The sequence below is a fragment of the Mustelus asterias genome, chromosome 19, assembly GCF_964213995.1.
Source record: "Mustelus asterias chromosome 19, sMusAst1.hap1.1, whole genome shotgun sequence".
NCBI classification, from domain to species: domain Eukaryota; kingdom Metazoa; phylum Chordata; class Chondrichthyes; order Carcharhiniformes; family Triakidae; genus Mustelus; species Mustelus asterias.
In genome coordinates this window covers 14,771,900-14,798,695 of record NC_135819.1, presented here as the reverse complement: position 1 = coordinate 14,798,695, position 26,796 = coordinate 14,771,900, and the positions used below count along the sequence as shown (strand labels likewise).

Below are 26,796 nucleotides of genomic sequence, written 5' to 3'. Positions count from 1 at the left end.
GCGTGCCAAGTACTCACCCAGGTACTTTTTAAAGGATGTGAAGCATCCCGCCTCCTCCACCCTCCCAGGCAGCGCATTCCAGACCTTCACTGCCCTCTGGGTAAAAAGGTTTTTCCTCAAATCCCCCCCCCGCTAACCCTCCAACTCCTCACTTTTAACTTGTATCCCCCTCGTAACTAACCCTTCAACTAAGGGGGACAGCTGCTCCCTATCCACCCTGTCCATGCCCCTCATAATCTTGAACACCTCAATCAGGTCGCCCCTCAGTCTTCTCTGCTCCAGAGAAAACAACCCAAACCTATCCAACCTCTCTTCATAACTTTATTAGACAACAAGTTTCAGGTTATTACCATCCACTGCAGGAAAAGGTTTTTCCCCCTGCTTATCCGAAGCCTTAAATCTGTGCGCTCTGACCAAGACCGCAAGAAACTACTAAGCATTGTGAATGAAGCCCAGTCCATCATGCAAACCAGCCTCCCATCCATTGACTCCATCCACACTTCCCACTCCCTTGGCAAAGCAGCCAGCATAATCAAGGATCCCACGCACCCTGGACATTCTCTCTTCCACCTTCTTTGGTCGGTAAAAAGATACAAAAGCTTGAGGTCACGTACCAACCGACTCAAGAACAGCTTCTTCCCCGCTGCCATCAGACTTTTGAATGGACTTACCTTGCATTAAGTTGATCCTTCTTTACACCCTAGCTATGACGGTAACACTATATTCTGTATCCTCTCCTTCCATTCTCTATGAACGGTATGCTTTGTCTGTATAGAAACCCGACAGTGCAGAAGGAGGCCATTTGGCCCATCAGGTCCGCACCAACAACAATCCCACCTCGGACCTATCCCCGTAATCCCACATATCTACCCCGCTAATCCCTCTAACATACACATCCCAGGACACTAAGGGGCAATTTAGCATGACCAATGCACCTAACCTGCACATCTTTGGACTGAGGGAGGAAACCGGAGCACCCAGAGGAAACCCACGCAGACACGGGGAGAACGTGCAAGCTCCACACAGACAGCGACCCAAGCCGGGAATCAAACACAGGTCCCTGGAACTTGTGAGGCAGCAGTGCTAACCACTGTGCCACCATGCGCCCCATAGCGTGCAAGGAACAATACTTTTCACTACATACTAATACATGTGACAATAATAAATCGAATCCTAGACTTGTACCATCAGTTAACCGGAGCAGTTTTCCTGTTTCGACCTTAATCTAAACCTGTCATAATCTTGTCCACCAACATCAAACCTTCCCTCAATCACCTTTGCTCCAAGGAGAACAATCCCAGCTTCTCCAAACTAACCTCGTAACTAAAATCCCTCTATTCTGGAACTACTCTGGTTAAAAAAAAGAACTCCACTGCTAGAAACCCAAAAGCAAAGCATACCTTTGTTACCATAACAACAACAAAATTCGTCTCGTCGATCTTGTATTCCTTGAGCTGTACATCGTTGCTTAGAATCTTCCCTGCATATATGAGCTTCTGACCAGCAACAGGGAAACCAGTGCCCTTTTCTGCTTCAATACATTCTTTTAGTGCTTGCACCTATCAAATAACATGTTGTAAAGACAAAAAGAAACAGTCAGACACTGATGACATAGCATTGAGAATAACCAGAACAGTGACCCTTCCAGTCTAGGGCTCAAACTAAAACTTTAAGATCTTAAACTTTGTACTTAACACCTCCGTCAAGTCCGCCCGATAGGCATCTTCCTTCCTACTTTTTAGGTTTTAAGCACTGACTAATGTGTCCCACACTGTTCATTGAGTACAGGAGTTGGGACATTTTGCTACAACTGCACAAGACATTGGTAAGTCAACATTTGGAGTACTGCGTACAATTTCGGTCTCCCTCCTATAGGAAAATTGGAAAGGGTGCAAAAAAGGATTTATAAGGAAGTTACCGGAAGGTTTGAATTATAACGAGAGGCTGGATAGGCTGGGAGGTTTTTTTTTCCTGGAGCGAAGGAGGATGAGGGGTGACCTTGTCGAGGGTTTTTAAATCCTGAGGGGCAGAGAGAAGGTGAATAGCCAAGGTCTTTTCCCCAGGGTAGGGAAGTCCAAAACTAGAGGGCAGAGAGAGGGGAAAGATTTCAAAGGGACCCCAGGGGCAACTTTTTCCACACAGAGGGCAGTGCGTGTATGGAATGAGCTGCCCGAGGAGGTGGTAGAGGTGGGTACAATTACAAAGTTAATAAAACAGGCCAGAGGTAAAAGAGACACTAATTTTGAGCAGTACTCATCGCATCATTTTTCCAGCTGTATTAAAAAAGCATTCACATGACAAGCCAGGGGTATATCCCCCTCGCAGAGGCTGAGGGATGAGGAACTAAATGGGGGAGGGAAGAGGAATGAAACAGGGGGGAGGGGGAGAGAGGGAGGAAACGGGGGAGAGTGGAGAGGATGTGGGGTTGTCCGTACGCGGACCTGTGTTTGTCTCCGGCTGTGCTAAAAGACATTTGGACAGGTACACGGACGGGAAAGGTTGAGAGAGATATGGGCCAAATGCAGACAAATGGGACTCGTTCAGTTTAGGAGTCCTGGTCAGCACGGACGAGATGGGCTGAAGGGCCTGTTTCCATGCTGTATACCTCTACGACTCAAAGTTCCCAGCTTCAATTCCTGGTCTACCGAGTTAGCTGGTCCCGGACAAACAGTTGTGAGCTCGAGGAATGGCCAACGGGCTGGGGAAGAAAATAAAATTCCACGCCCGGATTTCCAGTGCTGGCTGCAAATTCATTGGCAAGTAGATAAAGGTTGGCACTGCCACTGGGAGCATAGCTTGAAGACATTAAAAAGGAAAGTATTCTGGCCAAAATAATATATATAATCCAAAATACAACTTTAATTACATTATATTTGGTGCCAACAATCAGGGAATTCAGATTGTAGTTATAGTAATTATACAACTGATCATTTAGGGAATACATTTCTCAAAAAAAATACTGTTGGCATATCACACTGCTTAAGGTGACTAATGCACTATTAACACTATATATTAGGGCTGATGACACAACACAAGCAATAGTACAGCCAGATATGAATACCCCTGCAGATCTGTGAAAACACAAACTGGGAAGGATGTCAAAAGCACACCCTGAAGTATTAAGACTCCCAACCATTATAGTTCGTAAGTGTGGTCGCCGCTGCTCTGAGGGCAAATGTACACAGCAAGGCTTCACAAACGTCAGCGGAATCGCTAGTCGCCAAGTAACGTTGGCCAAACCTCTGGGAAAATCCTGAGTCTGCCGTGAAAAATTGCCGAGGATCTTTCATATACGCCGGAACGGGCAGATCGGGCCCGAATTTAAACATCGGTTCTCCAGAGCAATGCAGTACTCAGCTCTGCGTCAAAGTGTCTACCTTGATTATCTGGTCAAGTCTTCGAGTCCACAATGTTCTGGTTCAGGGGCCAGAAGGCCACACGGCTGTGTCACACTAATGGCAGCGACAGCACTAAACACATTTAATAACTGCTGCCACATGATACAGGTTAATACGCCAACAATGTGTAACATGTCGAGAGGGGCTAAGTGCTACCATGAATCAAGCGTCAACACTCCTGCTGATTTACAGTAATTACTCTCATTTAAGGGAATACCGCTGCAGATGATTTATCATTATTAATGACCAAACATGACAATGTTTCTGGAGGTTAAAACCCATTTCCCCCTGCAGCAAATTTATATCAATATGCTCACAAATTAGTGTCAGCACACAAGCTGGAACGGAATCACGAACTTTTACAGATGCACCATAGAAAGCATTCCTTCTGGTTGTATCACAGCTTGGTATGGCTCCTGCTCTGCCCAAGACCACAAGGAACTACAAAAGGTCGTGAACGTAGCCCAATCCATCACACAAACCAGCCTCCCATCCATTGACTCTGTCTACACTTCCTGCTGCCTCGGCAAAGCAGCCAGCATAATTAAGGACCCCACGCACCCCGGACATTCTCTCTTCCACCTTCTTCTGTTGGGAAAAAGATACAAAAGTCTGAGGTCACGTACCAACCGACTCAAGAAGAGCTTCTTCCCTGCTGCCATCAGACTTTTGAATGGACCTACCTCGCATTAAGTTGATCTTTCTCTACACCCTAGCTATGACTGTAACACTACATTCTGCACTCTCTCATTTCCTTCTCTATGAACGGTATGTTTTGTGTGTATAGCGCGCAAGAAACAATACTTTTCATTGTATGCTAATACATGCGACAATAATAAATCAAATCAAATCTCCTGCAGTTAATTAAATTATTGACCCTAGAACACACCCAGACATCAATCCCCCCCCACCCCCTCCCCCTGCCAAATTACAGCCCTCCAAGTATAGGTACAACAAAGATTATTAGTTTATCACGGTGGCACAGTGGTTAGCACTGCTGCCTCACAGTGCCGGGGGTTCGATTCCCGGCTTGAGTCGCTGTGTGTGTGGAGTTTCTATGTTTTCCCCGTGTCTGCGTGGGTTTCCTCCAGGTGCTCCAGTTTCCTCCCACAGTCCGAAAGACATGGTTAGATGCATTGACCGTGCTAAATTCCCCCTCAGTGTACCCAAACTGGTGCCGGAGTGTGGCAACTAGGGGATTTTCACAGCAACTTCATTGCAGTGTTAATGCAAGCCTGCTTGTGACTAATAAACAAACTTTAAAATTTTAAAATCCAGCCAGGTAGTCTTCACTCGCTTGATACGGAGTACACTATTTCTGTCCAGACCCATCCTACTTATAGATTAAAAATCACCAGGTTTTAGAGTTCTCAGTATCACAAGGTTATGTAATGGAATGTAGACAGCTAGATTTACTAGGATGCTACCAGGACTTGATGGTTTGAGTTATAAGGAGAGGCTGGATAGACTGGGACTTTTTTCTCTCGAGCGTAGAAGGCTGAGGGGTGATCTTATAGAGCTCTATAAAATAATGAGGGGCATAGATCAGCTAGATAGTCAATATCTTTTCCCCAAAGGTAGGGGAGTCTAAAACTAGAGGGCATAGGTTTAAGGTGAGAGGGGAGAGATATAAAAGTATCCAGAGGGGCAATTTATTCACACAGAGGTTAGTGAGTGTCTGGAATAAGGTAGTAGTAGAGGCGGGTACAATTTTGTCTTTTAAAAAGCATTTAGACGGTTACATGGGTAAGATGGGTATCGAGGGATATGGGCCAAATGTGGGCAATTGGGACTAGCTTAGGGGTTTTTTAAAAAAAAGGGCGGCATGGACAAGTTGGGCCAAAGGGCCTGTTTCCATGCTGTAAACCTCTATGACCTCTAAAACCAGATTACATAGAAGCACAGAAGTTTTGACTAATAAACTTCAAACTAAGACCTTAAGTGTGACTTGTTAAGTGCAGGCTGCACTCCTCCACAAGCCAGTTCTTCACCCTACCAAAGGACATCGCTCAATTAAGGTATCTGTCAGAAACACCTACTCAAGAGTTAATTATGTTTAAGTGCAGCTGTTAACTCCTCAGAGTGTCAACCACGAAGCAACCACATACACAAATTCACAGCAGATGCTCCTAGAGCAAGCCAAAATTAATCTCCTTCTTCTAGTCCTGTATCTTCCTCCATTACAATTAGTTATATGACTCACATCGACACCTGCCATATCAATTCCTGTGGTAAAACATTCCACATTCTAGCAGCCCTACGGACAAAATAAATTTCTAACCTCTCTCTCGGGTCAATTTTAAAATGATAAGCTAACTCCCAAACATAAAATACATTCTCAATCAACAACCTGTCCTTTTAAAAACCTCTGTAAACAATCCTCAGCATCTTGGGGAAATAGAACCAACGTTTCGAGTCTGCATGACCCTTCGTTGGCTCAATTCTCTCCCCGCAGATGCTGTCAGACCTGCTGAGATTTTCCAGCATTTTCTGTTTTTGGTCCAGATCCCAGCATCCACAGTGTTTCGCTTTTATCTCAGCGTATTGGGCTTCTCTTGGTAGCGTTATCTCCACTTCAGTTCAGCTAGTTGTGGGTTCAAGTCACACTCCAGGGCTCTTGAGAAATAAAGCAAAGCCAAGAAATCCCGTGCTGTAGAGGGAATGCCACACTGTCAGAGGTGCCACCCTTTCTGATGCAAATCCCACAGTCGTTATTTTGAAAATGAGGAATGTGGGTTTTCACTGGTGTGCCAGAAGGAGGGAAGGGTGTCAACCCAGAAACCACAACCAACAACATGAAAGGAAACAGGAAAGGCACAGTCACATTACAGTTTGCAGGATCTTGCTCTGCCCAGATGGTAGCACAGTGGTAGCACTGCTGCTTCACAACACCAGGGACCCAGGTTCGATTCCCAGCTTGGGTCACTGTCTGTGTGGAGTTTGCACGTTCTCCCCGTGTCTGCGTGGGTTTCCTCCGGGTGCTCCGGTTTCCTCCCACAGTCTGAACGACGGACTGGTTAGGGTGCATTGACCAGAACAGGTGCCGGATTGTGGCGACTAGGAAAATTTCACAGTAACTTCATTGCAGTGTTGATGTAAGCCTTACTTGTGACTAATAAATAAACTTTAACTTTACTTTAACTTTAAAAGCTGCCCTGGCACTTTTTTTCAAAAAAGATACTTCGTTCATAAAGAGCCTTGCAAACCGGATGCATGTACTGTCAACAAAGATGATCCAGGCCTTTTTATTATTCATTCACGGGACATGGGCGTCACTGGCTGGGCCAGCATTTATTACCCATCCCTATTTGCCCCTTGAGAAGGTGGTGGTGAGCCGCCTTCCTGAATCGCTGCATTCAACGTGCTGTGGGTTGACCCACAATGCCGTTAGGGAGGGAGTTCCAGGATTTTGATCCAGCGACTGCGAAAGAACGGCCGATATATTTCCAAGTCAGGATGGGGAGTGGCTTGGAGGGGAACTTGCAGGTGGTGGTGTTCCCATGTGTCTGCCCTCTTTTTAGGTCAAACCAAATAAACAAACTCAGATTAAGTCAGGACAAAGTAAAAAGGGGCAGCTCCCCAAAAGGAGGGGGAACAGCCCGAACAGAAATCAAAGTACAAAGGAAACTTAAAAACATCAAATTAAAATGTAATTGTCAGGGTCAATAACGCACCCCAACCCCTGCGGTGCCCAACGGGCACGGAAGGCGTCAACCGCGCCCGTGGACACCGCATGCTCCCTCTCCAGGGACACCCGGCCGCGAACGTAGCCGCGGTAGAGGGGCAGACAGTCAGGATGGACAGCCCCCTCGATCACACGCTGCCTGGACCGGTAAATGGCGCGTTTCGCAAGGCCCAGGAGCAGGTTCACGAGGAGGTCGCCATCCCGACCCTCCCCTCTCCGCACCGGGTGTCCGTAGATCAGGAGCGTGGGACTGAAGTGCAAACAAAACATCAATAAAAGGTTCTTTAGGAAAACAAAAAGGGAGTGCAGCCTAAGACACAGAACATAGACATGGTCCACGGACTCCACAAGGCCACAGAAAGGGCAGTCTTCGGAGCCCGTGAACCAATGAATCCTACAGTTGTGCGGCACTGCTGCATGCATCACCCTCCACCCCAGGTCCTCGACGTAATTGGGGGAGATCCCTCCATAGAGGGACCTCCAGCGGGGACCTCCGCCGCCCGGCGGCAACAAGGCCCGCCAAGGTGTATCCGGGTTTTGCCCTTGTCCTTCTAGATGGAAGTGGTCGTGGGTTTGGAAGGATCTTTAGCAAGATCTTGCCTTGAGAGCAAGGTTAACACAAGTTCCGAAGAACAGACATGTTGGACTCGAAACATTAACTCTACCTTTCTCCCTCTACAGATGCTGCCAGAGCTGCTGAGATTTTTAGCACTCTCTGTTTTCATTAACAAGGAGGCCCATGGACACCGGTGCCCTCTTCAGGCATGGAACATAAAAAAACAGAGACTTAATTGGCGGTAAAAGGGAAAGTGGGGGCGGCGGGGGTTCTCAGCATGTGAAAGGTGACCTATAAAGGCAATATTCTTCATATAACTGAAGATTCCACTTGTCGATGGGTTGGTGGTTTCCAAAGCTGTGGAGCCAGGAAGGGGAGCCTGGCCCACCTAACTCCCTCCCAATACAGCAGAGGGTCAGTGCTATACAAATGCAATGTTCTTTAATCCACCTCCCCTCCCCCACAACACTGACTCCTGAGGGGGGGTGATTATTTCCAGTTTCTAAAGTCCTGGAGCACAACAGAAGGAGCCTAATCAACCCCTTATCCCCCGTTCATCCTTCCCCTGCCCCAGTTGGAGAAGAGGATTCTACACAAATGCAATATTCTTCAAGCAACAGCAGTTTCTGTTCCCCCCCCCCCCCCCCAATCCAATCTATGACTTCAGGGTGGGGGATGGCAGGTGGGTTATCTCCAGTTTCTAAAGTCCTAGAGTAGGAAGGAGGAAGCTGATCAACCCCTTACCCCCATTTCTCCCCCACCTCAGGAGGAGGAGGGGGGATGCGAGACAAATGTAATATTTTTAAACAGCAACAGTTTCTGCCCCGACCCCTGGGGGTTACCTACTGCTTCTAAAGTCCTGGGGGCCAGCTGGAGACTGACCAACTCTTTTACCCCCATCCCACCCATGCCAGGAGGGGGAGTGCTATATAGTTCCTGCCCCCAATAAACCTGCTTCTTGGAGTTAATCCCCATTCCACACTACCCCACCCTAGAGGAGGAGGGGGTACTATACAAATGCAATATTCTTTAAATAACAGTAGTTTCTACCCCCAATAAACCGGACTCTGGGGTTAATCCCCTTGTCCCCTTTCCACCCCCATCCCACCCCACCATGCCAGGAGGAGGGGCGTGCTATACAAATGCAATCTTCTTCTCGTAACAGCAGTTTCTGCCCCCAATAAACCTGACTCCTGGGGTTAATCCCCTTATCCTCATTACAACCTACCCCACCCCCACTCTAAGAGGGGGTGCTATACAAATGCAATATTCTTCAAACAACAGCAGTTTCTGTCTCCCCCACTCCTCCCCCCAACTTCTGATGTGGGGGGGGGGGGGGGGGGGGGGTTATCTCCAGTTTCTAAAGTCCTGGAGTAGGAAGGAGGAGGCTGATCAACCCCTTATCCTCCCTATCGACAGGCGGGGGGAGGGGATCCCCCGCCCGCTCCCTCACCGTCAGCTCGGGGTCGATCTCGATTTTGAAGGTTTGCTGCTGCAGCGTTTTCACGGTGATGAACATGGCCCCCGCCTCCGCCTCGCCGGGGGGAGAGGGGGGATTAGCAGCGCCGCTCCGCCGGCCCAGTCGCCCGCTCGCCCTCAAGTTTGCTGGAAATTTCCAGCGGGGCCGCCTCAGACCGCCGCCATCTTGACGCAAGGCCGCGCAACGTCGTCGTCATGGCGACCGGCCCGCGTTACGAATTCGCGTTACGTTACGTGATCTGCGTGATCGCGTCGCGTAGTCTGCGCGATCGCGTCACGTCGTCGGCGTGATTGCGTCGCGTAGTCTGCGTGATTACGTCCCGTTGTCTGCGTGATCGTGATCGCCTTACGTAAGGCCTGCGTGATCACGTTACCTAAGGCGTGGCCCCGCCCAGCCTTAAACCAGGAAGTGCCATCATGTGCCATTGACTAGCTCCATTCAAGCACCTCTACACTCATGTTCCCCACAATTGACCCGACTTTATCATTTTTAAAATGTGCGAAAATTAGAAAATAAAAACATTTATATCTTATATAAATATAAAATATATGCAAATACATATAAAATGGCAAGTGTAAATTGGGTAAGAGTTTTAACAACACCAGGTTAAAGTCCAACAGGTTTATTTGGTAGCAAATGCCATTAGCTTTCAGAGCTCTGCTCCTTCGTCAGATAGATATCCACGCCATCTGACGAAGGAGCAGGGCTCCGAAAGCAAATGGCATTTGCTACCAAATAAACCTGTTGGACTTTAACCTGGTGTTGTTAAAACTCACTGTGTTTACCCCAGTCCAACGCCGGCATCTCCACATCAAGTGTAAATTGGGGCAGCAGCGCGGTGGTACAGTGGTTGGCACTGCTGCCTCACAGCGCCAAGGACCTGGGTTCAATTCCGACCTCAGGTGTCTTGTGTGGAGTTTTGCACGTTCTCCCCGTCTCTGCATGGGTTTCCTCCGGGTGCTCCGGTTTCCTCTCACAGTCCAAAGATTTTACTTATTTATTTATCAGTCACAAGTAAGGCTTACATTAACACTGCAATTAAGTTACTGTGAAATTCCCCTAGTCGCCACACTCCGGCGCCTGTTTGGGTCAATGCACCTAACCAGCGCATCTTTCAGACTGTGGGAGGAAACTGGAGCACCCGGAGGAAACCCACACAGACACGGGGAGAATGTGCAAACTCCACACAAGACACCTGAGGTCGGAATCGAACCCGGGTTCCTGGCGCTGTGACGCAGCAGTGTCACCGTGTCGCCCACAAGATGTGTAGGTTAGCTGGATTGGCCATGCTAAATTGCCCTTTAGTGTCAGAGGGATTAACTAAAATTGCCCCTCAGTGTCCCAAGAAGTGTTAGGTTAGGGGGATTAATGTGGTAAATACGTGGACTTACAGGGGTAGGGCCTGGGTGGGATTATTGTTGGTGCAGGCTCGTTGAGCCGAATGGACTCCTTCTTCACTGTAGGGATTCTATGAATCTAAATTGACACAGTTTTCATAGTAAACATTCAGATGTTCATTTAGTCCATAGATAGGATGAATGCACAGTCTCTTTCGAGGCATAGTTTTAAGGTGAGAACGATTTTAAAGGGACCTAAGGGGCAACTTCTTCATGCAGAGTGTGGTACGCATATGGGAATGACCTGACAGAAAATGTGGTTGCGGCAGGTACAATAGCAATAGCAACATTTAGAAAGCATTTGGATAAGTACATGGATGGGAAAGGATTAGAGTGATATTGGCCAAATGCGGGCAATTGGGACTAACTGGGAGGGCACCATGGCCGTCATGGACCAGTTGGACTGAAAGGCCTGTTTCTGTACTGTATTGCTCTATGACTCTATTTCTGTGAAATAAGTCTCAAGATACCATCCAAGTCACTCGAACTCTTTCTACTTTCCCCCCCCCCACCACATCTCTCTCATAATATGGGCAGCATGGTGGCACAAATGGGCAGCATGGAGGCACAGTGGTTAGCACTGCTGCCTCACAGCTGCCAGGGGCCTGGGTTCTACTCCGACCTCGGGTGACTGTCTATGCGGAGTCTGCACATTCTCCCCTGTGTCCTCGTGGGTTTCCTCCGGGTGCCCCAGTTTCGTCCCAAACTCCAAAGTTGTGCGGGTTAGGTGGATTGGCCATGCTACATTGCCCCTCAGTGTTCCAGGATGTGTAGCTTATGTGGATTGGCCATGCTAAAATTGTCCCTCAGTGTCTCAAGAGTGTTAGGTTCGGGGGATTAGTGGGGTAAATACGTGGGGTGGGATACTCTGTTGGAGAGTCAGTGCGGACACGGTGGGCCGAATGGCGTCCTTCTGCACTGTAGGGATTCTACGATTCTTAGATTCTAAGATGCTGACTGCTTTTCCAAGGCAGCGGGAAGTGTAGACAGAGTCAATGAATGGGAGGCTGGTTTGCGTGATGGACTGGGCTTCATTCACAACCTTTTGTAGTTTCTGGCGGTCTTGGGCAGAGCAGGAGCCATACCAAGCTGTGATACAACCAGAAAGAATGCTTTCTGTGGTGCACCTGTAAAAGTTGGTGAGAGTCGCAGTGGACATATCATTGTTCTTTCACTTTCGCCGAATCAAAATACTGGAATTCCTTCCCTAACTGCACTGTGGATGTATCTACACTTCGGACTGCAGCACCCAAGAAGGCAGCTCACCACCACCTTCACAAGAGCAATTAGTAGTGGGCAATAAATGCTGGCCTAGCCACTGAAACCCGCATTACCCGTGAAAGAAGAAATAACGTAAATATATAAATTGCAAAATAGTTTCTCCAAGCAACTTTTCTTTGGGTACGGGATATACTAACTTTGTCCAAGCTGATAAATAAATTCTGACCTAGCCAGCGATGCCCACATCCTGTAAATGAACGCAAATAAATTCCAGAACATCCCAAAGCATTTCATAACAAACTATACTGCGCTCCACCGCGTCTGTATCTATAGAAAATTCAGGTTAATACGTCATGACAACCCCTCATTGAAATAGGGGAGATTTCAGAAGCCGCATTAGGGGCTTGAGAAGATGACATTAGGAAGATTTCCTAATCCCAAGCGGATAATTTTGCTATCTGAGTTCAAACTGCGAGGGCTGCAGAATCTAGATGTTGGGCGTGACGCATTCTGCAAATTCATTTGAATATGCTTTTCATTTTTATGAATGACCTGTCAGAATATTAAACCAGCCTTAAACGGCCGCTCTTAAATTTGGGGCATTTTCACACCTTCGTGTTTGACTTCGAATCATAAAATCATAGAATCTCTACAGTGCAGAAGGAGGCCATTTGGCCCATCAAGCCTGCACCAACACCAATTCCACCCTGCTTAGTTACCCTGCTAATCCCTCTAACCCATCACATCCCGGGACACTAAGGGTCAATTTAGCATGTCCAATCAACCTAACCTGCACATCTTTGGACTGTGGGAGGAAACCAGAACACATGGAGGAAACCCTGTGCAAACTCCGCAAAGACAGTGACCCAAGCTGGGAATTGAACCCGGGTCCCTGGAGCTGTGAGGCAGCAGTGCTAACCACTGTGCCACCATGTCGACTTATCCAAACAAAAATATTGTTCGCGGTAAATATGCAGTGAAAAAAAAGCCACTCAGAGTAAACTAGCACAATTACCGAAATCATTCTTAATCAACTACCAACCTTAGCATCTGCACAACATCGTCCCTTCAAAAGTTCCAATAACCATTGGTCCAACAGATGGGCAGAAACAGAACCAGCTCGTTGTCAATATCATAGAATTCCTACAGTGCAGAAGAGGCCATTCAGCCCATCGAGTCTGCACTGACTCTGACAGAGTATCTTACCCAGACCCTCACCCCCATCCTGAGAATTTCTGGTCCATTAGGTTTAGGGCCAACAACACATGGTCACATGGAGCTAAGGGCCAATATCTCTGACTCCTTCCAATTGTTACTGGGTCATAGAATCCGTACGGTGCAAAAAGTGTCCAACCGGCCTATCGAGTCTGCACCAACTCTCCAAAAGAGCATCCCACTCAGGTCTACTCCACCTCCCTATCCACGTAACCTCACACATTTATCATCGCTAATCCCCCTAACCTGCACATCTTTGGACACTAAGGGACAATTTAGCATGGCCAATCCACCTAACTTACACATCTTTGGACACTAAGGGACAATTTAGCATGGCCAATCCACCTAACTTACACATCTTTGGACACTAAGGGACAATTTAGCATGGCCAATCCACCTAACCTATATATCTTTGGACACTAAGGTGCAATTTAGCATGGCCAATCCACCTAACCTATATATCTTTGGACACTCAGGGACAATTTGGCATGGCCAATCCACCTAACCTATATATCTTTGGACACTCAGGGACAATTTAGCATGGCCAATCCACCTAACCTATATATCTTTGGACACTAAGGTGCAATTTAGCATGGCCAATCCACCTAACCTATATATCTTTGGACACTCAGGGACAATTTGGCATGGCCAATCCACCTAACTTACACCAGTGCACCTGGAGGAAACCCACGCTGAGAACAAACGCCATTACATACTGCAATTCAGACCTCATGTTGACTTTTGAGTTGTGCAATCGGGGCTTCAGCAATATTAACTCTGGTTATCTGCTGCATTTGTTTGTTTGTCCACAGGTTTATCTCTTTAACCTTTTGAGGCCCTGTTCCGTTTTGAAGGATATACAACATGTCCGGCCCCACAGGACTGAAAAGGACTTGTACTGGGGTTCACAACACGACAGTCACCCTCCATCATCTCCTCATAGAATCGTACAGTGCAGAAGGCCATTCGGCCCATCGAGTCTTCACCGACTATAATCCCACCCAGGCCCTACTCACCATAACCGCGTGCACTTACCCCAGCTAAATCCCCTGACACTAAGGGTCTATCTATCATGGCCAATCCACATAACCTGCACATCTTTGGACACTAAGGGGCAATTTAGCATGGCCAATCCACCTAACCTGCCCATCTTTGGACATTAAGGGGCAATTTAGCACGGCCAATCCACCTAACCTGCACATCTTTGGACGCTAAGGGGCAATTTAGCATGGCCAATCCACTTAATCTGCACATCTTTGGACACTAAGGGACAATTTAGCATGGCCAATCCACCTAACCTAGACATCTTTGGACACTAAGGGGCAATTTAGCATGGCCAATCCACCTAACCTACACATCTTTGGACACTAAGGGGCAATTTAGCATGGCCAATCCACCTAACCCGCACACCTTTGGACACTAAGGGGCAATTTAGCATGGCCAATCCACCTAACCTACACATCTTTGGAGTGTGGGAGGAAACCGGAGCACCCGGAGGAAACCCACGCAGACACCAGGAGAACGTGCAGACTCCGCACAGACAGTGACCCGAGGCCGAAATGGAACCCGGGTCCCTGGCGCTGTGAGGCAGCAGTGCTAACCACTGTGCCACTGTGCCCGCCCCATGGCTGAACGTTAGGACATGGGGGGAACATCTAACTAGAAACTGGTGGAAGCAGAATCTAATAGCTCTTACAGGGAAGTACAATTGTTTTTGGTCAATCATTTATCCAAGATAGAAATGGGACCATGGGGGTTAACCATGAGAGCCAGCACATGCATGAAGGATGAATTCACCTCCGACACCGCTACAAAATTCAGCTTCAGTGATTAAGCGTCTCAAGCCAGCTGCGAACATGAGGTGGGAGGATGGGGAAGATGGATCTTCAGAGATACCCAATGGCATCAACTGTATGAAAAGCACAGCACAGCTATACTCAAGTACTATTGTAGGAATCTTGCCAAGGCCCGTAACCTTTGCAGTATCCAGTGCATTCAGCTGTTTCTCCATCACAGGAGTGCATCAGATTGCCTGGAGACTACCATCTGTGATTTAGCCATGGGCCCTTCCCTGGCCTCATTCTATAGCCCAAAGAACACCCCAGCTGCAGGTAGCAGGACTAGATCATTCAGTCACGTCTGTTCTGAGATTGAATAAGGATGGCTAATCTTCCACTTTAACTCCACATTCCTGTCATAGAGTCCGGACAGTGCAGAGGGAGGCCATTCGGCTCATCGAGTCTGCACCGACCACGAACCCACCCGGGCCCTATTCCCCACATATTTAGCCTGCTAACCACACCCCCTCCCCCCGCCCCGACACTAGGGTCAATTTGGAATAGACAATCAACCTAACCCTCACATCTTTGGACTGTGGCAGGAAACCACTGTGTCACCGTATCGCCTGTCCTACCTCCACACACACACACACGCACGCACTCACAATCTCCAGCTATACTTTTTTTAATATTTGTTTTTATGGGATGTGGGTGTCGCTGGCTGGGTCTGGCATTTATTGCCCACTCTTAACTACCCTCCATTTCAGAGGGCAGTTGAGAGTCAACCACATTACCGTGGGTCTGGAGTCACATGTAGGCCAGACCGGGTAAAGACGGCAGATTTCCTTCCCTAAAGGACATGAGTGAACCAGATGGATTTTACGACAATCGACAATGGTTTCATGGTCATCAGAAGATTCTTAATTCCAGATTTTTAAAATTGAATTCAAATTCCACCATCTGCCGTGTTGGGATTCGAACCCGGGTCCCCAGAGCATTACCCTGGGTCTCCGAATTGCTAGTCCAATGATATTACCACTATACCACTGCCTCTCTAACACTATCTACCAACACCACCAACATGTATCTACCTACACCATCTTTGGAGCTAGATTGATGTTCCTTCACCAGCACTGGGTCAAAATCCTGGAATCTTCATTAACTGAGCCAGGGGCTGAGGAATGGCAGATGGAGTTTGATTCAGATAAATGCAAGGTGTTGCATTTTGGTTAGACAAAACAGAGCAGGACTTACAGTTAATGGTAGGGCCCTGGGAAGTGTTCTGGAACAGAGAGACCTAGGGGTGCAGGCACATAGTTCCTTGAAAGTGGCGTCACAGGTAGACAGGGTGGTGATGAAGGCGTCTGGTACACTTGTCTTCATTGGTCAGAGCATTGAGTACAGGAGTTGGAACATTATGTTACAACTGTACAAGACATTGGTAAGGCCACATTTGGAGCACTGCGTACAATACTGGTCACCCTGCTATAGGAAGGATGTTATTAAACTGTGAAAGGTGCAAAAAAGATACACAAAGATGTTACTGGGACTGGATTATAAGGAGAGGTTGCATAGTCCGGGACTTCTTCCCTGGAGTGTAGAAGGATGAGGGGTGACCTTATAGAGGTTTACAAAATCATGAGAGGCAGAGATAAGGTGAATAGCCAGGGGGTCTTTTCCCCGGGGTAGGGGAGTCCAAAACTAGAGGGCATCGGTTTAAGGTGAGAGGGGAAAGATTTAAAAGGGACCCGAGGGACAACTTTTTCACACAGAGGGTGGTGCGTGTATGGAATGAGCTGCCAGAGGAGGTGTTAGAGGCGGGTACAATGACAACATTTAAAAGACATTTGGACAGGTACATGGATAGGGAAAGGTTTAGAGGGATATGGGCCAAACGCAGGCAAATGGGACTAGTTCAGTTGAGAAAACCTGGTCGGCATGGATGAGTTGGGCCGAAGGGCCTGCTTCCCTGCTGTATATCTCTACGACTCTAATTCCCTCCTTAACAGCACTGTGGACTGCAGTGGTTCAAGAGGGGAATCACTTCAGGGGCAATTAAGAATAGATAACAAAATGCAGGCCTTGCCAGCGACACATCCCAAGAAAAATTGACTCAACATCTACAGGCTTCTGGAGTAGAATTCCAAAGATATACATCAGTCCGTGCTAAATGGACCAACTCCTTATCCCAGAGGCCGTGACCCCCAACTGCGGACTCCATAGCCAGGGAAACATCCTTATGGCATCTTTCTGACACCCAAGCTATGACTGCAACACTACATTCTGCACTCTCTCCTTTTCTTCTCTATGAACGGTATGCTTTGTCTGCATAGCATGCAAGAAACAAAATTTTTCACTGTATCCCAATACATGTGACAATAATAAATCAAATCAAATATTTGGTCAAACCCCTTAATTTTATATATTTGGTTTCGAGATCATAGAATCCCTACAGTGCAGAATTTGGCCCATCGAGTCAGCACCAACCACAATCCCACCCAGGCCCTATCCCCATAACCCATGCATTTACCCTAGCTAGTCCCCCTGACACTAAGGGGCAATTTAGGATGGCCAATCCGCCTAACCTGCACATCTTTGGATTGTGGGAGGAACCTGGAGCACCTGGAGGAAACCCACGCAGACACGGGGAGAACGTGTAAACTCCACACAGTTATCCGTGGCCAGTATCAAACCCAGGCCCCTAGTGCTGTGAGGCAGCAGTGCTCAACCACTGTGCCATCCAAGATCACCTTTCATTCTCCTAAACTTGGCAGATGGTGAAATTTAAATTCAATAAAAATCTGGGATTAAAAGTCTAATGACCGTGAAACCATTGTTGATTGTTGTACAAACCCATCTGGTTCACTAATGTCCTTTAGGGAAAGAAATCTGCCGTCCTTACCCGGTCTGGCCTACATGTGACTCCAGAGGCACAGCAATGTGGTTGATTCTTAACAGCCCTCTGAAGTGGTCCCGCAAACCATTCAGTTGTATCAAACTGCTAAAACGTCAAATCGGAATGAAACCCGATGGATCATCCTGCATCGACCCAAGCACTAGAAATGACAACAGCTAACTCTCCCTTTTCGACCCGACAAAGGCCTCCTTACTAATATCTGGGGGGCTGGTACCAAAATTGGGAGAGCTGTCTCTCATACTCACAGAATCATCCCTGGGTACGATGTGCCTCACCTGCAGAAGACCCTGCAGAGGCGACAGTCAGGAGTAAGTTTGCCCAGGAGTCAACAACATTGACTTTGAAGTCCCACGGCATCAGGTCAAACATGGGCGAGGAAGCCTTCCCGCTTACCATGGACACAAGCTGATGAACCATATTGTACACCGCTTGGAGGAAGCATTGTGGATGGCAAAGATGCAGAATATACCCTAGATGGGGCACTTCAATTTCTATCACCATGGCTCACCAAGCCTTAAAGGACATAGTTACTAGACCGGGTCTATGAGAAGGCGAGGGAGCCAACAAGTAGCCTCATCCTCACCAATCTGCTAGTTACAAATTGTTTGATTCGATTTATCATTGATACATGCATTAGTATACAGTGAAAAGTATTGTTTTTGCGTGCTATACACACAAAACATACCATTCATAGAGAAGGAAAGGGGAGGGTGCAGAATGTAGTGTTAGTCATAGCTGGGATGTAGAGAAAGATCAACTTGTGAGGTAGGCCCATTCAAAAGTCTGATGGCAGCAGGGAAGAAGCTGTTCTTGAGTCGTTTGGTACGTGACCTCAGATGTTTGTCTTTTTCCCCGATGGAAAGGAGAATGTCCGGGGTGCATGGGGGTCCTTAATTATGCTGGCTGCTTTACCAAGGCAGCAGGAAGTGTAGACAGAGTCTGTGGATGGGAGGCTGGTTTGCGTGATGGATTGGGCTACATTCACGACCTTTTGTAGTTTCTTGCAGTCTTGGGCAGAGCAGGAGCCATACCAAGCTGTGATACAACCAGGAAGAATGCTTTCTATGGTGCATCTGTAAAAGTTGGTGAGAGTTGTAGCTGACATGCCAAATTTCCTTAGTCTTCTGAGAAAGTAGAGGCGTTGGTGGGCTTTCTTAACTATAGTGTCGGCATGGGGGGACCAGGACAGGTTGTTGATGATCTGGACACCTAAATACTTGAAGCTTTCGACCATTTCTACTTCATGCATCTGCCCACGACAGTATTAGGAGTGACCACTGCACTGTCCTGGTAGATGAAGTCCTGTGTTCACACTGAGGATACCCTCCATCACATTGTGTGGCACAAAGGTGCTAAATGGAATAGATTTCAAACAGACCTGGTAACTCAAGACCAGGCATCAATGTGGATCTGTGGGCCATCAGCAGAACTGAACTCAATCTCTTCTCACGGCCTGGCATATCTCCCAGTGCACCATTACCACCAGCTATGGTTGAAAGTAGGGAATGCCAGAAGCAGCACCAGGCATACTGAAAAAATGAAGCTACAATTCAGGATTGTTGTGTACCAAACTGCAAGTGAAAGAGCCAAGTGGTTCCACAACTGACAGATCAAACCTAAGCTCTGCGGTCTTGCCACATGATGTGGAGATGCCAGTGTTGGACTGGGGTAAGCACAGTAAGAAGTCTCACAACACCAGGTTAAAGTCCAACAGGTTTATTTGGTAGCAAATACCATAAGCTTTCGGAGCGCTGCCCCTCTTGCCACATTGTCAGGAATGGAGATGGACAATTAAATAACTCACTTGGCAGACGTGACTCCACAAATACAACCTGATGGGGAAGCACAGCATATTAATGCCAAAGACAAACATGACATTACTGTGCCTTTAAGAAAGGCATTTTAAGCATGTTCTCTGAAATTAAGGTTTTTTCCCCCCCATTGTGCTTGTTGCCGACCTGTCTGATTAGGTGTCCCTTTTATTGCTGTTTAAATGGGGTTTTATTTTTTAATCTGGGTCTAACGCACTCTCTGGGAGTTAATGACCTTTTGAATTGTGGGATGAATGATTGACAGGGCAGATGGGAGAGTTTTTCTCCCCCTCCACCTCACCTCTACCAAGAATTCTTAGTTTCAGTTTTGGTGGTTAGTTAGGGGTTTGGAATCCAGACTGGCAAGTGTTGGTGTGTCTCCCTGGCTAATTTGGAAGCAGTCTTTCCTCACTTAGCTGGAGTGAAAAATCTTGCTGTTGGCGACTTGCTAGTGAGGGGCAAGCAGTGACTATCTTCAACGAGGTGGGTTGGTAGCTACAGAGCTGCGAAGTCAGTTACAATTCTCGATCCAAAACACTAACTCACAGCAAGTGTTGCAGTGCTAAATAATCCAGTATCACGATAGCATTCTTATTTACTGGGCTAAACCTGAGACAGGTGTATATTTATAAGGCTTGTTTGGAATGGTGCATTTAGTTAATGTTTATTATCATGGATGTTTTTAAAATTGGTAAAAGTTACTGCTAATTTTCTATGTATTAACAGTATTCTTACTTGGGTAAAAGCTCCCTCGTGGGTCATTTGAATCACACCTGAAGTGAAACATCTTTTACTTACCCATACCAAATTCAAGATGCAAAATCTATGGTCTAGACTGGCTTCATAAAACACCTTGCAGAGTTTCTGACCTGGATTGTAACACAAGGTTGAAGCATTTGCAACAATCTTCAGCCAGAGGTGCCAAGTGGATAACCCATCTTGGCCTCCCATCATCAGATGCTAGTTTTCAGCCAATTTTTTGATGTGTTCCTATCAAGAACTGGCTGAAGGCACTGGCTTCTGCAAAGGCTATGGGCCCCTGACAGTATTTCAATACTGAAGATTGGTGCTCCTGACTTGGCTGTGCCCCGAGCCAGCTGTTTCAGTACAGCTATGACAAACTAGTGATGTGGGAAGTTGCCCAGGTATGTCTTGTACACAAGAAACAGGACAAATCCAACCTGGCCAGTTACTGCCCCACCAATCTACTCTTGATTACTAGTAAAGTACCATCAAGTGGCAGTTGTTTAGTGATAAGCTACTCCCTGATGCTTAGTTTGGGTCCCACCAAATGTCACTCAGCTCTTGACCCTATTACAGCCTTGGATCAAACATGGACACAGTTACTGCCATTGACAGCATTTCACAATCTTGGTTCTCAAACTTTCCCACCCAACTTTATCAGCAAGCTTGGCTACGTTACGCCACATCTTGTGGTATAGCTAGAACCGGAGGGCACAACCTCAGGCTAAAGGGATGATCTTTTGAAACAGATGAGGAGGAATTTCTTCAGCCTGAGAGTGGTGAATCGGTGGAACTCATTGCTGCAGAAGGCTGTGGAGACCAGGTCATTGAGTGTCTTTAAGACAGAGACATAGATAGGTTCTTGATTAATAAGGGGATCAGGGGTTGAGGAAAAGGCAGAATGGGGATGAGAAAAAAACCACAGTAAAAGTTTTAACACCAGGTTAAAGTCCAACAGGTTTATTTGGTAGCAAATGCCATTAGCTTTCAGAGCAGCGCTCAGAAAGCCAATGGCATTTGCTACCAAATAAACCTGTTGGACTTTAACCTGGTGTTGTTAAAACTCTTACTGTGGTTACCCCAGTCCAATGCCGGCATCTCCACATCAAAAAACAGCCATGATTGAATGGCGGAGCAGACTCGATGGGCCAGTGGCCTAATTCTGCTCCTATGTCTTATGGTCTTATCTTGTAGGAATTGAAAAGATCAGAAACCCTACAGGAGGAGGAGGCCATTCAGCCCATCAGATCTGCACTTATAACAATCCCACCCAGGCCCTATCCTCATCACCCCACATATGTACCCTGATAATCCCTCTTAACCTAGGCATCCTGGGTCACTAAGGGGCAATTTAACCTGGCCAATCAACCTAACCTGCACATCTTTGGACTGTGGGAGGAAACTGGAGCACCTGGAGGAAACCCACACAGACACGGGGAGAATGTGCAAACTCAGCATAGACAGTGACCCAAGCCAGGAATTGAACCCAGGTCCCTGGAGCTGTGAGGCAGTAGTGCTAACCACTGTGCTGCCCCAATAGCCAAGTCCCAAGCATGGATCCTTGCAGTGCCACATTGGTTGCAGTCCAGCAACTCTATTCATTCCTAATCTACATTAACCAGCAAATCCACGCTAATATTACCCTCAATCACACGAGTCCCAAAACACGAGAACCATTAAACCTGGACAAACCCACAGTAGTCATTTCACTTCCATTGGTTTTTATTGTAGAAATGTGATCAAACTTATTTCTGTATTGCACACAGAACTCAAAAGGTTTTCCCAAACACGGTCATCCATCAAATCACCAATTTACAACATTTAAATAACAGATTAAAATGACAAACTTTTAGACTTGGTCTGTACAGAAATTTTAAGTCCCCTTTTGAATTGTGTTGGAAATAAAGAATTTCCCTCCCCTCCCCCCCCCTTGAAACCCCTATATAAAGAATGCAAAATACAAAGGCAAAGTTGACCCTGGATTTGGAAAGAGCCAATAAACATCCATGTGTATAACCAGTGCAGTCCTGCTTGACGCTATTGTTCTCTGAATGGATAAAGGCAGCTGTACAATTACACTCAGTTGAAGCCTGTTAATGGGGGAAAACCCCAGATGGAAGTGAAATTGGTCAATTTAAATCAGATCATTTCCCCCATTTATGTTAAATCCCATCACCAGATTTTAATTTTATGCTCGGGACTAGAGTGGTTCTTAAAAAGAAAAAAACTTTATAAAGTCGTGCTCCCTGGAAATGAACTGGCATCAACTGTAGAACCTCGAGACATGTTTTTAAGTACACCACATCGTTCAGTGTATTATGCTCATCTAGACAAGTCAACACGAGCCAACCCAAACAGCATGGGAACCCAAGTTTGGAAGTTACTGGCCACAAGCATTATTACTACGCGAATACTCAAGGGCTTTTTAAACTGAGGGGGGTTGACCCACGAGTTAACACCCTCAGTAAAAATAGCAAAAAGAAAAAGCTAACCTGCTGTGAACAATGCTCAGGTGATTTCCAGGATCGTGTGGCTTTTTCCTCATACCCAGTAAGGTTGCTGTGTCGAAGGTTCAATCCCTCCCTCCCCCCCACGTTATGAAGACAATATCTTTAGTGATCCGAATATATTTTAGTAACCAAGGTTCAGAAGTCTCAGTAGTCCCTTACTCAATGGATATATTTTCCAGTGAGAATTAGATCCCATCCCCTTCCCCCCCCCCCTTCTAACTCCCAACCCCAAAGACCCTACTTTTTCTATTGTTTGTAAACAAAAAAATATTCCAATAAGGGGGTCCCAACTGCTTTGTGTAAAGGTTTTTTTTTCTGCACATTGCTCTGCTACCATTCATTCTCCCAACAGGTGTTACAATCCTTTACAATTCATCCTTTGGAGCAGTGTCTGTTTCTTCTTCTTCATCCTCCTCCTCTTCCTCCTCCTTGTCTTCTTTCTCCTCATCCTCATCTTCTTCCTCTTCCCCCTCGGCATCCTCCTCCTTATCCTTCTCCTCTTCCTCTCGCTTCTTTCGCTCTTCCTCGTCCTGTTGCTCCTTCATTTTCTTTTCTGGATCCTTGAACATGACCAAAAAAAACAACTCTGGTTATGGAGGGGAAAAAAAAACCTGTTCTGCACACGGTCAAATGATTACTAGAGATTTTAAAGCACAAATCAGGTCATTTGAAATGCCCCCCCCCATTCAAAGCATACACATTTAAGCCTCAAGAGTTCTGTCTGAAGAGACCATCTTTCATTCATGGGATGTGGGTGTCACTGGCTGGGCTAGCATTTGCTGCTCATCACTGATTGCCCTTGAACTGAGTGGCTTGCCAGGCCATTAGAGGGAATTTGTCAACCACATTGCTGTGGCCCTGGAGTCACATGCAGGCCAAGCAAGGGTGGCAGATTTCCTTCCCTAAAAGATTAGTGAACCAGATGAGTTTTTTTTTAAATGACAATTGACAATGGTCTCATGGTCTAGACTTTTAAATACATTTTATTTGTGTCACAAGTAGGTTTACATTAACACTGCAATGAAATCGCTGTGGAAATCCCCTAGTCACACTTGGGTGCTTGTTTGGGTACACCGAGGGAGAATTTGGCACGGCCAATGCACCTAACCAGCACGTCTTTCAGACTGCAGGAGGAAAGCAGAGCACCTGGTGGAAACCCATGCAAGCACAGGGAGAAAGTGCAAACTCCACAGACAGTGACCCAAGTGGGGAATCAAACCCAGGTCCCTGGTGCTAGGAGACAGCAGCATTAACCACTATGCTGCCCTATTTAAATCCCACCATGCGACATGGTGGGATTCGAATCCAGGTCTCCAGTGTATTACCCTGGGTCTCTGGATTACTAGTCCAGTGACAATACCACTGTGCTCCTCCCCCCCCGATTTACACACCAAGAATTACTAGCAGTGACAGTGAAACTACATACAATGCAGTGTTATTTTCCTATATAATTTTAGGGGGAGTTTATTGAAGTGTGGGTTCTAACTATTCCATAACAATATTTCAGATATGGAGGCAAAGTGTTAACTTAAAATTCTCCATTGTTACAAATAACCAATTAAAAAAATAGCACCTGGCCAACATTGTACATGGGGATTTGCCAATTTATTGCAGATGCAAGTGATGTCTTTTCAATTTGTTGGTTTAGTGTTGAAAGGTTTATCAGCACAGGAGTGCCAAGCTATTCCCAAGTTCCTAGCTTTGCTCGTAGAGCTATTCTCAAGGAAGAGTGCCACTTTAGTGCTCAATCACCAAATTTTTGGCAGTCGTCATGAATTAAAATTTACCAAGAACCAGGTTGCAACTGCACTAATCAATTCCACGTAACCAATACACCTTCAGAAAGAACCTGCTTTCAGCCCATTCAGTTTTGGGGTTGGAGAGCAAGGACATGTCCCCATTACTTCAAACTCTACCCCTTTTCTTTTGGCCCATGTCCAACCCTTGTTTCTCCCCCCCCCCAATGATGCCTTGCCCTTATATTGTGGCTCGTCTCCTGGGCCTTTCCCTGTTTTTTTAAAAAACCCCGTTAGATTAGACACAAGTCCCAGAAGCAAAATGGTCAGAATATCAATCATTGCACAAGGGTTAAAAACACAACCCCAATCAGAGACTTCCATTTTTAAATAAGCCTGGTTCCCCTTCTGCAACCAGTTTCCCCCCCCCCCCCCGCCATCTCAAAGGATTACCTGCCCACAGGGAATGTTTTACATTCTTACCTTAGTAGCTCCCCAGGTTTCTGTTCCAAACTTTTCAGCAAATTTCTCGTCATCTGTGATCAGGAAGTTATCAAATATTGTCCCAGATTTAACCTGGAAAATTAAAAACACCTCACTCAACAACTTGGGTCATGTCTGTAGTAACATAGCATCGTCTGGAAGACACCAATTCCACAGAGGTTTGCAAGGGTGAAGGAAAAGAGAATAGAGGTAGATAACATGCTCTCATATCTTTGGAGCAGGACATTAAAATTCTGCACACTTAGCCAAAACAATGCTTGTTTCCACAAATGGAGAAAAATACATTTAAAATTGGCTCATATTGGGTATGGTTCTGCCACTGAAAATAGTTTCTCCACCTTACCTTATCGGAATCACTACACGCTTTCAAAACCACTGTCTAAAAACATAATTTGCTTGAATGAATATGGAAGTTTAGACAAACACACAGTAGCACAGTGGTTAGCACTGCTGCCAGGGACCTGGGTTTGATTCCCAGCTTGGCTCAATGTGCAGAGTCTGCATGTTCTGTCTCCATGGGTTTCCTCCCAGTCTAACAATGTGCAGGTTAGGTGGATTGGCTGTACTAAATTGCCCCTTGATGTCAGGAGGACTAGGCTAGGGTAGATGCATGTGGAGATCGGGCCTGGGTGGGATTTCCTCCCACAGTTCGAAAGAGGTGCTGGTTAGGGTGCAACGGCCGTGCTAAATTCTCCCTCCGTGTACCCAAACAGGCGCTGGAGTGTGGCGACTAGGGGGTTCTCACAGTAACTTCATTGCAGTGTTAATGTAAGCCTACTTGTGACACTAATAAACTGTGCCACTATAGTTCAAAAAAAGCAATTTATGCCGATGATTCCCCAATATACAGAAATTAAAAGTTTGTGGGCTTCACTGGCTTGGCCAGAACTTAATGCCCTCAAGTTTATTTTTCTTATATAAAGTATATTTAGTAGTCAAACTCCAGTGACCCAAGCCAGGAATCGAACCTGGGTCCCTGGCACTGAGGCAGCAGCGCTAACCACTGTGCCACCATGGTTTTTCCAGCTTGTAGCTTGACCCAATAGCTTACAATATGGAAGTAACCAAACCCTGCCTTAAATAAAAAAGGTCAACTAGAAAATCAAGTACTGCAGGGCAGAGTTTAAAATGGATATTTCCATTAATCATGCCTCACATTGGATATTAAAACCCTGTCGCCTACTAGGGTGAAGGACCAAGACTGGAAACGTAGGGTGTGACATTAGAACCGAGAATGCAAATTTCAATGCCTGTAGAATATAAAAGAGAATACATCAAGAAATAAGCATCAAGGAGATGGAAACGATAGGTGTCAAGGCTTTGCAAGCCACAAAAGGGTAATTGCAAGCAGTGCTGCAGATACCCAATAACTTAACAAAAGGCTTGAACAGGAAACATTGCTACAAATCTTTGCAGCACACTAACCTGCCACAAATCTAGACCAATTATGCCAATATCCTTGTAACTGTAAAGGCTAGAATCTGGCGTGTATTCAGGGTTATCAATTTCAGGATGAATCCATTTGCCCTTGTAATCTGGATTATCAATTTGCCGTGGTTTCCATTCACCCTGGTACAAAAACAACAACATTTCAGTCAGACCATAAACTGTACTATCCAAAATGGAAATACACATTGCATTTTTCCAAAACTTAAAACTGGGGAAGTAGGTACAAGGAGTGTAAATATTAAACAAGAGAGAAAGCACAATTCCCCTCTCCCCACAACCTGCAAGTAATAAAGATTTGATCAGTCACTGGCTCTACACAATTCAAATGGAGACACAGTTGATTAACTAAAATATACTGGGACTGTCACGATTCTCAGTTTTGTTTAGACACGAGT

At 46.3% G+C, this 26,796-nt stretch overlaps 1 protein-coding gene across 1 annotated transcript in view; it reads right to left on the bottom strand.

The window, feature by feature from the left end:
* Positions 1 to 26,796, bottom strand: part of LOC144507637 (uncharacterized) — a 66,315-nt gene that overhangs the window by 21,727 nt on the left and 17,792 nt on the right. Inside the window, exons 7-11 of the mRNA XM_078234794.1 lie at positions 26,378 to 26,521; positions 24,932 to 25,024; positions 23,081 to 23,272; positions 9,093 to 9,299; positions 1,401 to 1,559 (exon numbers count right to left, since the gene is read on the bottom strand). Of these exons, the coding sequence (XP_078090920.1) occupies positions 1,401 to 1,559; positions 9,093 to 9,299; positions 23,081 to 23,272; positions 24,932 to 25,024; positions 26,378 to 26,521 (795 nt within the window). The remainder of the gene's footprint in view (positions 1 to 1,400; positions 1,560 to 9,092; positions 9,300 to 23,080; positions 23,273 to 24,931; positions 25,025 to 26,377; positions 26,522 to 26,796) is intronic.